General features: G+C 42.8%; 1 protein-coding gene across 1 annotated transcript; it reads right to left on the bottom strand.

Moving 5' to 3' along the window:
* Positions 1-7,654: 7,654 nt before the first annotated feature.
* TMSB15C (thymosin beta 15C) lies at positions 7,655-10,881 on the bottom strand. Its single transcript, XM_060137899.1, has 3 exons — positions 10,771-10,881; positions 9,006-9,110; positions 7,655-8,080 (listed from the first exon to the last, which is right to left on the bottom strand). The coding sequence occupies exons 2-3, from the start codon at positions 9,103-9,105 to the stop codon at positions 8,043-8,045; spliced, it is 138 nt and encodes a 45-aa protein (XP_059993882.1). The 5' UTR covers positions 9,106-9,110; positions 10,771-10,881; the 3' UTR covers positions 7,655-8,042.
* Between the last annotated feature and the right edge of the window lie 2,098 nt (positions 10,882-12,979).

The raw sequence follows: 12,979 nt of genomic DNA, 5'->3' as shown, positions 1-12,979 counted from the left end.
TAAGACAGGAATAAAGACACACACCTACTGGAGAACGGACTTGAGGATATGGGGAGGGGGAAGGGTGAGCTGTGACAAACCGAGAGAGAGGCATGGACATATATACAGTAACAAACGCAAGGTAGATAGCTAGTGGGAAGCAGCGGCATGGCACAGGGATATCGGCTCGGTGCTTTGTGACCGCCTGGAGGGGTGGGATAGGGAGGGTGGGAGGGAGGGAGACGCAAGAGGGAAGAGATATGGGAACATATGTATATGTATAACTGATTCACTTTGTTATAAAGCAGAAACTAATACACCATTGTAAAGCAATTATACTCCAATAAAGATGTAAAAAAAGAGAGACAAAGGAGAATTTTCAACCAATTTAACAATAGAATTAGAAAACTTATCACAGTTAACCAAAAATTGAGTTTTAAAGCAAATCATAATAAATTTCCAAGGTTGACATGACAGAACATGTTCTTTCTCCACAGAAATCAGAGACTACAAATCAATTAAAAATAAAAGTAACAGGAAAATCACCAACTACTTCTGAATTAAATAATAACTCACAGAAACACAAACAAAAAGCCATTGGGCTAAGAGGAAAATTCAATGGAAATTAGATTATATTAACAATATAATTAATATTAATATTGGAACACTGCAAGGACACGGAGAAAGTCATCTTAGTTCTTTTACTGCTCACCATCTTTCTCTTAACTTAATGCAAAGGTCAAGAGAGATGTTCCTCTTCCAGCTCTGGATTCATATTACTAAATAACCATGTTTGAAAAGAAGTTTCAAGGAAGCACACCCAGGTTCATCCCAGCTCACCTCCCCACACACTTTGGGACAATGCTTGTGGCTCATGGGCTGTAGGACCTTATTGGCTGCTCCAGTGGACACTGGTGCTTAAGCTACTCTCATTGAACACTGCTGTCATCCTATGATACATAATTTTGGGTCATAAAGTTTTGTCTTTTAAATGTCATAAGAAATAGAATGTAAAAATTTAGAATTGGATAAGTCTGAACATATAGAAATAGTAACTTCAGAATTCAGGGATATGGAGAAGTAAATTGGGTCAAGAAATTTTAATTGAGATATTTGTGTACTATTTTTGGTTCCTCATTTATGTATATTAAATAATTCTGAATATGGGGTATGTTGAAAGAAGTTTGATTGTAGTACCTTTGATTTTTCTTATCAGTTTCTTCACTTTACCTTTAAAAACTTCTGGATTATTGTACCCTATCTCTTAGGGAGTTAAGGAATGAAAGAGGTAAATAAAATGTTTACAAAAATAATAATGACCTTAGAGATTACCAGAAAGGCTGGAACAGGAATTGTTTTTTGAACTTTCAAATTCAGTTATTTCCACAATGTGTTTCCATTTTTGCTTATGTTTTACAGTGTATTCTGTGATACAGATAATGTTGAAAAAAGTTTGAATGAGGTATGGTTGTCCTATTAATACTATTTTCTTAGGGTTGGAACTTATAGTTTGTTATTTAAGCAGTAAAGTCCTTGCTCTAATTTGTATTTTCAGTAGCCAGCACCATTAGATCATGATTGCCCTTTAGGCATCCATCTTCCTCAATCACCCTCTGAAGTGAATAACTGCATATGCTCATTTCTCCTCCAGGTCTTCAACATCAAACCCCATTTTCCCTCTCTCCTTCCTAGATGTCATGTATGTCACTCACCCTTGCACTTCTGCCTTCACAACCTATATGCTGCAGTTGTAACATTGGTTTACTAATGCCTGTGTTTGATTATTGGATTTACTAAATGTAACACACACCTAGCACAATAAAAACATCCTAGTTTCCTCACAGGAATTCACACATAATTGTATATGATCAGTGTGCAAGAAAAGTTCTGAAAAACATTTGTATATCATATGGGCAGACACTGGGATATTGAAGAAGCAACAATGAACACAATAGAAATTATGTAATTTTATAAAATATTGTTTTTATTATGGGTCCACAGTTCTGTTTTGAAACTGTGATGGTTCTGCAGTGAGTTTTTCACTTCCAAAACTATGTTCTGGTTGTATAAGACCATCTCGAGGTCCCATCCAGAGAAATTTAACTGCGGTTGATTTGGTGGAAGTTTTTCCTGGTGTCCTTGGGAACCATATCCTTTTTTCACATTCTTTCTTAAGATTTTTCTAATATTCCACAAAAATAATAAATAATAATACTGATAAGGGGATTCATTTATCCTAAATCTGTACTCCAATGATCCTGAGGAGATCTGGAATGGGTGGTTGCAGGCCTGGGAGTCCCAGATCTAATGTCCACTTGCTGGTGGGAGGGGCCATGTCCCAGAGGTGTCCTGAACCTGGTGTTAGCCCATTGGTGGGTGGGACCAAATTCCAGGGCCACTGGCTGAGCAGCCCAAGGTGTCCTGAGCTGGTGTCTAGGGACAGGACCCTTGGGGTCCTGGGGCAGGTGCCAGCCTGCTTTGGTGTGGGATGGGTCCTGATATGGCAGGATGAAGGGCTGTGATGGTCCTGGGGCTGGTGTCTCCTCACTGGTGGGTGGTGGCTAGTGCCAGCCTGGTAGGCAGAGCTGGGTCCTGGGGTGTCTGGCTGCAGGGCCCAGGGGTCCCAGAGCTTGTGTTTTGGCCTACTTGTGGGCAGGGGTGAGGCCCAGGGATTCCCAGGACTAGTGTAGGTTCACTGGTGTGTGGAGCCGGGTCCTGGGAATGTGGGCTGCATGGCCCTGAGGGTTCTGGAGTTGGTGTTTCAGCTTACTGGTAGGCTGGACTGGGGTCTAGAGTATCATGGGATGGTGCCTACCCATTGATGGATGAGGTTGGTGCTGGGGCTAGTTCCAGCCCAGTGAAGCTGGGCCAGGTCCTGGGGTGGACTGGACTGGGTTCCAGGGTAGGTGTGGGCTTCAGGGGTCTCAAGGCAGCAGGCCTGCTGGTGGATAGGGCTGTGTCTCTGCCTGGGCTTTTGCTTGGCCTGAGATGTCACAGTACTGGTGCTGATAGGCTGCTGGTCAGAGCTGGGTTCCAGCACTAACAGTCTAGAAGGAGGATTCCAAAATAGCACTTGCCAGTACCAGTGTCATGTGGTAGAACCAGCTCCCCCAAATGGCTGCCGCCTCTGTTTATATCCCCATGGTGAGCTCCAGTTGCCTTCTGCCTCTCCAGGAGGCTCTCCAAGATCAGCAGATTTGTCTAACACAGGCTCCTTTCAAATTACTGCTTCTGCCCTAGATCCCCAAGCTTGTTAGATTTTATGTGTGCCTTTTAAGAGTGAAGTCTCTATTTCCCACAGCCCTCTGGCTCTCCTGAAAGTAAGCTTCACTGGCCTTCAAAGCCAAGCGTTCTGGGGGCTCATCTTCCTGGTGCAGGACCCCCAGTCTGGGGAGCCTAATGTGGGGCTTGGATCACTTATTCCTTGAGGAGAACCTCTGCAATTGCAATTATCCTCCCATTAGTAGGTTGCCCACCTTGAAGGTATGGGTCTTGACCATGTCTCCACCTCCTTAACCATGTACCAAGTTTAAAATTATTTTCTTCACAATACTTAGATTCTAAAAGTATTCCAAAGGCTAAAATTGGTGAAGATCTATTGGGTGAAAAATATATACTCACCTAATTCTCTAAGAAACCTCCTTAGGGAGAGAAAATATATCAATAAAGTGGGAAATATTTTAAAATTAAAAGCACAATGCTTTCAAGAATCTTTGATAATACATGCAAAGTTATTTATACATGTATGAATGTAAAATAGTATAGAAATTGAACCAAATTATAGAAATTGATCCAAACAAGGATTTAAGGATAAACAAGAACTGAAGAGATGGAGATCATCAATGAGCCAAATGGCCAAGCTTCCAGGGGTGTATATGGTCAGACTTTCAAGGAGGAGTTAATTCTGATGCTAATTAAATAGTTCGAGATTATGAATGAAAAGACTATTTTATTTCAACAAATACAATATGATGATAAAACTTATTGAAGAAAGCATGCTAAACAAATTTCTGAGCAGTCTAATTTATATATGAGGATACAAAAGTCCTACTTGAAATATTATCAAATAAATCTGGTTTCACATTACAAAAAAGACTAATAAGGGAAATAGCGTTACTGCTGTAAATAAGAAATTACAAACAAACAAACAAGCAAAATGGTTATGAAGAACCTAGGGGCAGGACAGGAATAAAGACGCAGATGTAGAGCATTTGAGGACACGGGGAGGGGGAAGGGTAAGCTGGGACGAAGTGAGAGAGTGGCATGGACTAATATACACTACCAAATGTAAAATAGATAGCTAGTGGGAAGCAGCCGCATAGCACAGGGAGATAAGCTCGGTGCTTTGTGATCACCTAGAGGGGTGGGATAGGGAGGGTGGGAAGGAGATGCAAGAGGGAGAAGATATGGGGATATATGTACACATATAGCTGATTCACTTTGTTATACAGCAGAAACTAACACACCATTATAAAGCAATTATACTCCAATAAAGATGTTAAGGAAAAAAAAAAGAAATTGCAAGCACCAAATCAGGGGATCATCATTCATAAAACAGAATATGCCATACAAACTTTTTTCAGCATGACCCTTATTGTGGAATTTATTAAAATAAATAATACATAATATTAGAGTCCAGAATTTTAAAAGTTCATGTAAAGGTACCTTTTTCAAGCTTCCTAGGAACTGAAAGTAACTAGGATAACTCATTCAGATTTATCTGATTCTATTATTTTCTGGTCTATACTTTTGCTTTTTAAAATGCAAAGCTTCATGACCTGCAAATATGCTTCACTAGATGATGAGAACATCTAGTCAGAGCAACCCAAGCTCCACCCTTCACTGGCTCAGCCAATGAAGGACCTGAAGACCCTCAGCCACAGCCGTTGGCTCAAAGTAGGAGCAGGTGACCTGAGTTGAGCAAATAAGTGCCTTCCTGGGTGTTTTCTTGGAGACTGAGGAGAATATTGGTGTGGTATTTTTTTTGACTGTGGTTTGCTCAGGGCCCTAAATCTCAATCCCTGCTAATGGCTATTGGAGAAAAAGTATTTCTCGGGTTAGACAGGCTAGAAAAGTAACCCCACATATATTTAAGAAATGCTGAGTAAAACTACTCTAGGTGAGCAATTGTTTTCCCTATCTCATGTATGTATGAGTACTCACTTACCAGCTACTGGTCTTTCACCTGCCACCATGTACGTCTCATATGTTCCCACTAAGTTTAATACTTAACACTGCTCAGGATGGAATCAATGTCAATGAATAGGATGATTACCAGATGCAACTGAACAGTGGGAGTTATTATCCAACCCCAGCTCACCTGACAACATTCATTCTTTCCTTTAGGCCCACTAAAATCCAATCTTGTGGTGGATTACTGTACAAATACAGAGGTTGCTGAATCTATCATGGATGTATAGTATCTTTCTCAAGTTTGCAAATGGCAATGTTGAAAGGAGAGCAAATGTGTGGGATGACAGAATCAGGATACAAAGATATCTGATCATGAGCAAATTTGAGCGTGTCAGCAACCAGGATGTTTCCTCATCATGTAATTTGGATCCAAAGGATCCGGGAGGTATCATCAGGAGAAGACAGGGGCATAGAGGCAGGCACACAACTGCTGATTTCAACTATAGGAGCAGGGATTAACTACGTGGTGTGGGACTCTAGTACAGTCCTAGGACTATTGGATAGAAATTACATGGAGGCAGGTTTGGGCACAGTGTAAGCAGCCTGTTGCAGCAAGGGGCTGAGTAACTCTATTGGATAATTATTTCAGGCAAGAGGTAAGGTATTGGTGACCAACATGGTTACTTCCAACTCTCAAATCCTCTGGCTACTCTAAGCCCTGTGATGGTGTCACCTCACTGACATTTGAGCAGAGGTGACCCCCCACCCCCGGTTTTGCTTAGGGAAGTTTATGCTATTGCAGAGACCATAGTTTTCACCTCCTTTAAACCCAGTGATTATTCAAGAATGTCAGCTCTTAGAAGGGAGTGGTAAGATAATACTTGAGATTGCAAATAGGTATGGACAGCATAATCCCTTTTAGTCAGAAAATATATGAATATTAATAGACCACAATCAGGATGGTTATACACTCAAAGGTTAACGTGTAATTGGTGGGATTACAGGTGATTGGTTTTTATAAATTTCAAGTGAAAAATGTATTGTTTTAAGGCAGTGATCTGTACTCGTCTATTTATATGTATTCCTTATTATATTAGCCAGCTAGGCTTGCCATAACAAAATACTGTAGGCCAGGTGGATTAAACAACAGAAATTAATTTTCTCACAGTTCTGGAGGATAGAAGTCCCAAAATCAAGATCCAGCAGGGTCATTTTCTGGTGAAAACTCTCTTCCTGGCTTGCAAGTAGACACCTTCTTGTTGGGTCCTCACATGTTGGGGAGAGTGATGTGGTGTCTCTTCCTCTTCTTTTATGGCCACAGTACTATCAGATTATGGCCCCACCCTTAAGGTCTCAATTAACCTTAATTACCTAAATACACTATCTCCAGATCCAGTCACATTTGGGGTTAGGGCTTCAGCATATGAAATTTTTTGAAGGGGAGACAATTCAGTCCAGAGCACTTATGCTCACCACAAACACCAAAAATACTTGGTTCATAAGACAGTGAATTCTGTTCAGAACAAGAATGAAACCAGAGGTTCAGTACTGTAGGTCATTAGAGGTTATCAGACGTCTGAGTTTATGCTCGATAGAAGATGTGATGTGCTTAGCACAGTATGGGTTAGCAAGTGTCTCTTGCCCCCTTCCCCATTCAACCCCAACCTTGGGTGACCCCTAACTTTAGTTGAAAAGCACTTTCCAAAAAGCAAGAAGAGTCCAGCTAAAATTCCAGCCCTTATACACCTTAGAAGATTAAATTAGACCCTGTGTTTTAATTTCCTCATTTCTAAGATAACGGAGTTAGTCCACGTGACTTCTTCTCCCAAGTTTCTCTATCTCTATGATTCCAACTCTAAGGAAAAAGCACTTAGCATCCCTGTTGGGAGGCAGACATACTGAATAATATCCTGCAAACTGAGAAGGAACTTTGAGACTGAAAAATGAAGCGAGCAGCTCCATAAAGTGCAATTATGAAGTTTCCTGTGGGTAACTTACATACAGGCATGGTAGATAGGGCAGACAGATAATCCAGAGGCATTCACAGCTGCACTGCACTGCCAAAAAGGGTACAGGGGAATTTAAAGGGGCCAAAACTAAAGTAGAATCTGACTACCAAGAGAGAAGCACATCTGCACCAACTAGGAGTTTTTTCCTCTCCCCAGGGGCCTCATGACCATTAACCATCTATGTCAGCAAAAGGCACTCTTCCAGGTTTCATATCAGATGAAGGCAAGGGTAAAAGTTGATAGGGAACTCATCTGGCTTGGACTCACTCCTTGTAAATTAGGCTAAAGCTCAGTCACGTGGAAAGAGGAGGAGTTAGGACTGTGGACTAAGATGGAGCTGACAAAATGGAGTCAGTATGGTTCAGCCACACAATCCCCAAAGGCCCTCCTCTGTCCAGATCAGACAGAGGAGGGCCTTTCCCATGTGCCAAATCTGCTGAAGCAGCTTTCCTGCACCCATTTTTTTGGCTGAAAAGTACCCTTGTGCACTTTCATTCCTTAGAAGACCACCAGGAATGAACCACAGGAGCCTATTATAAACATACTGATTATATTTCATTTCTCCATTACAAATGAAAATAAACTGTGAGAAGATGCAAAAGCATGCAACTTCATGAAGATTATAAAGCAATAGAGGGAACCATTGTAGAAAGTTAAGAGTGGCTTATCCGGTAGGGGGTGCAAAGACTACAAGCACAAAGGTCATCAACGGTTAGATTATTGACAGCATCTGCCAACTGGAATTTATGCACCAATAGAAGTTTTAAAATGAATGTCAGGGAATGTAGGCTACCCCTGACCTCTTAGCCAGGGATTATGGGTGAGAAGACATCAGAAGATGCCTAAAATCTCTACAAAGTTTTACCAAAAACAAGACACTCAAGCAATGTCGAAATTTGCTCTTGCAAGGAGATCCCCATTTTACGATGTTTGACCACACTCTTTCTCCTGCTGGATAGCTGGGGAAAAAATAAACACAAAGAAATCATTAAGAGGGTATTTACCTAAGATTAAGTTCAGTTTCTTCCAAAAGAATTCCTTGCCAAGTAATTGGAGGCTGCCATACCTTCTTTAAGTTTAGAATGCCAAGGCACTACCCACAAATCCTTAGTCAGGTATGTGTGTGTGCAAATTAATGAGCTGAACGTTTGTTAGACTCAACTGTGTGTTTCTTTTTCCCCATTTGAGAGGTAGATTTATGCCGTTGCCATTTTTACCATGGATCACTCTGAGACTGGGGGGCATGTGAAGCACTTTCTTCAGATTTATCTATCACTATACAATTAGGAAGTTATGCCATTTCAGACAATTTTGACTAACTTTGGAACTTTCAAATAATGCTACATGACAAAACGTTTCCCTTGGCTTGGGGTTTCTCCTGCAGGCTGTAAGCGGGGAGGGCAAAATTGATCCCTTGAACCCTGGGAGACTTGAGTATACCCTATAACTAAACTGATTAGCTCACCTCATCTTGTCATCAGGTAGAGAAGGCCAAAACCACAGTTTGCATGGCTCATTAGGGATGAGATCAAAGACCCAAATAGCTAGATGCAAAAAAATGCCAAATAACAAAAATCGGACAAAACTAAGATGTTTCTAATGCTATGTCCAATATTCCAAGATTGGTTTCAATGTGGGTTTTAGTATTTTTCCACCAAAAACCAGCTTTTTAAAATTCCCCCATTACTACTGGGGCCTATTTTGTGAGAACTACTTATATAAGCAAAGTAAAAAAGGCAATTATTTGATATTTTTAAATGTTATACATTAAATAATTCGTACTCTGGTTATTGCTTCCTTTGTGGTAAAATTTACTAGAAGAGTTTATTTACTGAACCTATTAGTTTTCACCATTGTTTGTCTCAGAAAGTCCCCATGACTTACTTTCCTTTGAGGGAAGAGTGTTTTTTTCTTTAGTGTTAGTTTTCTTCAGTTTTGACTTGTCAAACTTCTCCACTTCAGACAAGTCTGGCTTATCACTCATCTTGACTAAAAGACAAAAAAAAAAAAAACCATAAAAAAAACTTATCTGGTAGAACTATTATCACACTAAGGAGTAACAGCCAAAATTCTCACATTTAATATCAATGTGTATTTTACCTGCTGATTTTCAACAGGAAAACAGCAACAGATCTTAGAAAAGTCATATTTTTATTAGAATACTTTTATTACCCCACATCATTACCCCATTTTTTTTTTTTTGCGGTATGCGGGCCTCTCACTGCTGTGGCCTCTCCCGTTGTGGAGCACAGGCTCCAGACACGCAGGCTCAGCGGCCATGGCTCACGGGCCCAGCCACTCCGCGGCATGTGGGATCCTCCCGGACTGGGGCACGAACCCGTGTCCCCTGCATCGGCAGGCGGACTCTCAACCACTGCGCCACCAGGGAAGCCCATTACCCCATTTTTGATAGACAGTAAATGCCATTGGATCAGGATGCACTAGAAACCAAGATGTTCTAGAAACCGGGAGCCAATATGTCTGACTTTTAAAATCACAGCAAAAGTAAAATGGAGGTGATAGAAACACATGAGCAGATAGGGATAGAAGAAAAAATAAGGACTGGGTTTAACCAGCTAATGAATTTGTAAGGAGATAGCACTATTTGAGCACGTTCACTTTGTATTCAATTACTATGAGAGGGTGGCATTTTTCTTGGGGATTAGGGAGCAGCACACAAAAAGGGGTAGCACAAATTGGACTAGTTTCTTTCCATTTTATCTGCCCAAAGACAGTAGATTAAGGGGCTACAATAAGAGGAGGGATTAAATCCAGTCATAACTAATTACATGTCTCACAATAACTCCTTATGGCACTAGTTTGTAAACGCTGTAAGACGGCACAGCTAATTATGATCAAACCAAGAACTTCAGCAGAATGGGATAAACTAGAGCTCATTTCTATTTCACCATATTTTCCCCTCAAGAGGAGAGGGTAGTAGATGAGGCTAGGAGATGAGGTGCCATGTGGTCATTCCGGGTTTGTCCAGAAGAGACAATAGGAGACCCCTGAGCCCAGAAAGCAGAGCTCTCCTGCGCGTGCCTGGCCCCACCCTGGTGGGATAAGACACGTCTAGTGCCCAAACTAGCACTGAGAGGCCCCCAAGCAGCCAGACGTCCCCAGAATGCCTCCCTTCCGTCGAGGTCACCCTAAGACCTTCCTTTGACAAGCGATCAGCCGTCAATCTCCAGAGGGGAGAAACAGGGACTTCAAATACTAATAACAGGGCTGGGTGCATAGACCAGTTTGTTAGCAGCAATCTGCTTACATTTCAAAATAAATATCATCATTGTCGGGAGCCCAGTCCAACCTAACAGCCACGGGAGGGGAGAGAGCGAAGGGCCAGCCCCAGAGGGCCCATTCCGAGCCCCACACTCCTCATCCCCTCAGCCTCGGACTTGCAGCCACAGCGGACTGGCCGCTCTGGGGGCTCCCCCCTCGGACCTTCCAGGGACAGACCCAGGGAGGATTCCGCATCGCGCGCAGAAGGCGACGCTGCGAAAACAAAGGCGCGGACTCGCCAGGAGGCGCAGATACTAATCGCCCATCCCAACCCCCGCCCCTCCAATACCAGCAGGCCCAATACGCCAGCCCCGCGGCCGCCACGCCTTCCTGTCCCCACAGTCCTCTGGCTCTGGCGGGGCCGCACGTCCTCACCCGAAGGCTTGAAGACCAGTGAAAGGTAGACCGCTGAACTGAGACCGCTTGGTACACAGGACGAGGTTAGCCTTCCCATGCGGAACCCCGCAGTTATAAGCTGCGTGACAGACTCCGCCCCCAGACCCCTCCCCAGTCCTCTCCGATTGACCAAGGGATCCTAGACCCGCCTCCTGGCCCCTCCCACCTATTTAGACTTGCTGACCTCAGTCTACTGTCTCCTCTCCACTCAGGACCTCACCCTCGCAACTGGGTGTTGATAACGTCATACCAGATCCGCCTATCCAGACCCCATCCAAGCCCACTGATTGCCCAAGGGATCAGTGGCTGGCCTACCTGCCCTGCTTCTCCCACTACTTTCATCCTGAGAGTCCACTTCCCTTCCTCCCAGGTATACTCACTCCTCCACAATAATAGGGGCCTCTACAATAAGCAGACATATTTTACCCAGTTAGCTTTGAACGTCCAAAACTCCGAGATCCAAGCTGAAGGAGCCATAATCAGGTACTCTTGGCTTTTTATATTCAAAGGACCCTAAGTATGCGGTGACAACGAGTGATGCTCAATGTCTGTTCTGATCCTTGGCCGGGTGTTGGAGGAGGGGTGCTCATGGAAAGGGTGGGTAGTTCAGGATCATTCACTCCCACAACGGGGCATTTCTGTGACAGTGCTACGCTCCTATGTAAAAGTCACATTTTCTAATTTTTCAGCCACTGAACATGGTAGCAGTGTAATCAGAGGAGAATCTGCTGAGGCTATTCATCTATATATCTCTAATCCCGAGCACCTTGCTTGGTCTACAGTAGACACTTAGATAAATACCCGTCTTTAGATTGAAGTAATAAATCCAGGATAGAGCAGAATTTTTGGACAGCAGCACCACCCAGTGTCTATGTTGGGAGACAAAAAGGAGACTCCAGTAGTTACTGGAAAGAACTAAATATTCAAGGTCATTTTCTGGATACTCACCCAGAACCTTAGAGCATTAAGGTAAAATGGAGATAGGACTATGTCTTTAGCTTGCACGCCATATTTTCCATAAGTCTCATGTATGGTGGTAGAGATCTGCATAGATCAGCAATTACTCTCTCCTCAAGCATTTCTTAGGCCTTCCCCACTTCTCTCCATTTTCTTTTCTATGCTCTTGTAGCACGATGTGCTAACTTGAGAGTTTTGTATGTTCATTGGAGGAACTGTTAATACAGAAAGGCACGCTCATTCAACAAATAACATTCACTGAGTAGCTACAACGTCCCAGGCATTAAATATAACAAACACCAGTGTTTCCACCACTCAGATTTGGATGCTGTTATATTTAGGTATATTTACTTTGTCTTTTTTTAAGGAATAAAAACATTACAGAAAAATTGAGGTTTCCTTGACCTTCACCCCATTTCCATTCCCCTCCCACTTCCCCAGGGTTACTCCTATCCTGAATATGATATGTAGTTTCTAGCCCATTTTTCTTTCACTACAGATTTATGTGATCTGTTTCCAGGAGCAACATGGACCATTCTGTGGACCAGTGCTCCAGGTGTAAGACTGAATTTCCATATCTCTTGGGGTTGACAGCAAGCCTCAGACACTCACCTCCCCACACCTAGCTGAAACTTCAAAGTCTATCTTGAATCTATCTGCCTCAAATCCATCAGAACTCATCTCATCAATGTCCAACCCCACTTGTGTCAGTCACCACAAGAACCCCCATATCCCCGTGATACCCCTCAACTCCCACATTCTAACTTCCATAAGGCTGTGACCACATTCTCTCTTTAGCTCACTTCTCACACCCCTTCCTTACTCCTAAAACACAATGCAACCTCAATAATTCCTCCATATCGCCACCCTCTTCTCTGAATGTGCCTTTCATTGTCTTGCCTTAACAGAAACCAGGCTCTTCCCTGAGGACTCTGTGTCCCCTGAAGCCCACTCAAGAGAAGTAGATGATTTTTCTCTCCCATCACCATTGTACCACAGAGCCTGAAGCTCTGGTAAATGTCTTCCTTGCTTCTCACTGCTGCCTTTAGAGCATTCCTCTCCCACATCCCTGAAAACCTCCAGCTTTTGACAGCTTGTGTCACCAACTAGACTTCATTGTCATCATCTACCAAACCTCAGTGCTCCTCTCCCTTATTTCTCAAAGATTTTAGCTCCTGGAACTGTGTCATTCCCAACGGTAGTAGTCCTGTCTTAATTCCTGG

Source organism: Lagenorhynchus albirostris, chromosome X (assembly GCF_949774975.1).
Source record: "Lagenorhynchus albirostris chromosome X, mLagAlb1.1, whole genome shotgun sequence".
Taxonomy (NCBI): domain Eukaryota; kingdom Metazoa; phylum Chordata; class Mammalia; order Artiodactyla; family Delphinidae; genus Lagenorhynchus; species Lagenorhynchus albirostris.
This window is presented reverse-complemented; position numbering and strand designations above follow the sequence as displayed.

Excerpts from the sequence above, each read along its gene's own strand:
- TMSB15C (XM_060137899.1), bottom strand. The coding sequence starts at position 9,105 with ATGAGTGATAAGCCAGACTTGTCTGAAGTGGAGAAGTTTGACAAGTCA. Across the intron at positions 8,081-9,005 it reads CACTCTTCCCTCAAAGGAAA|CTATCCAGCAGGAGAAAGAG; the intron begins GTAAGTCATGGG and ends TTTTTTCCCCAG.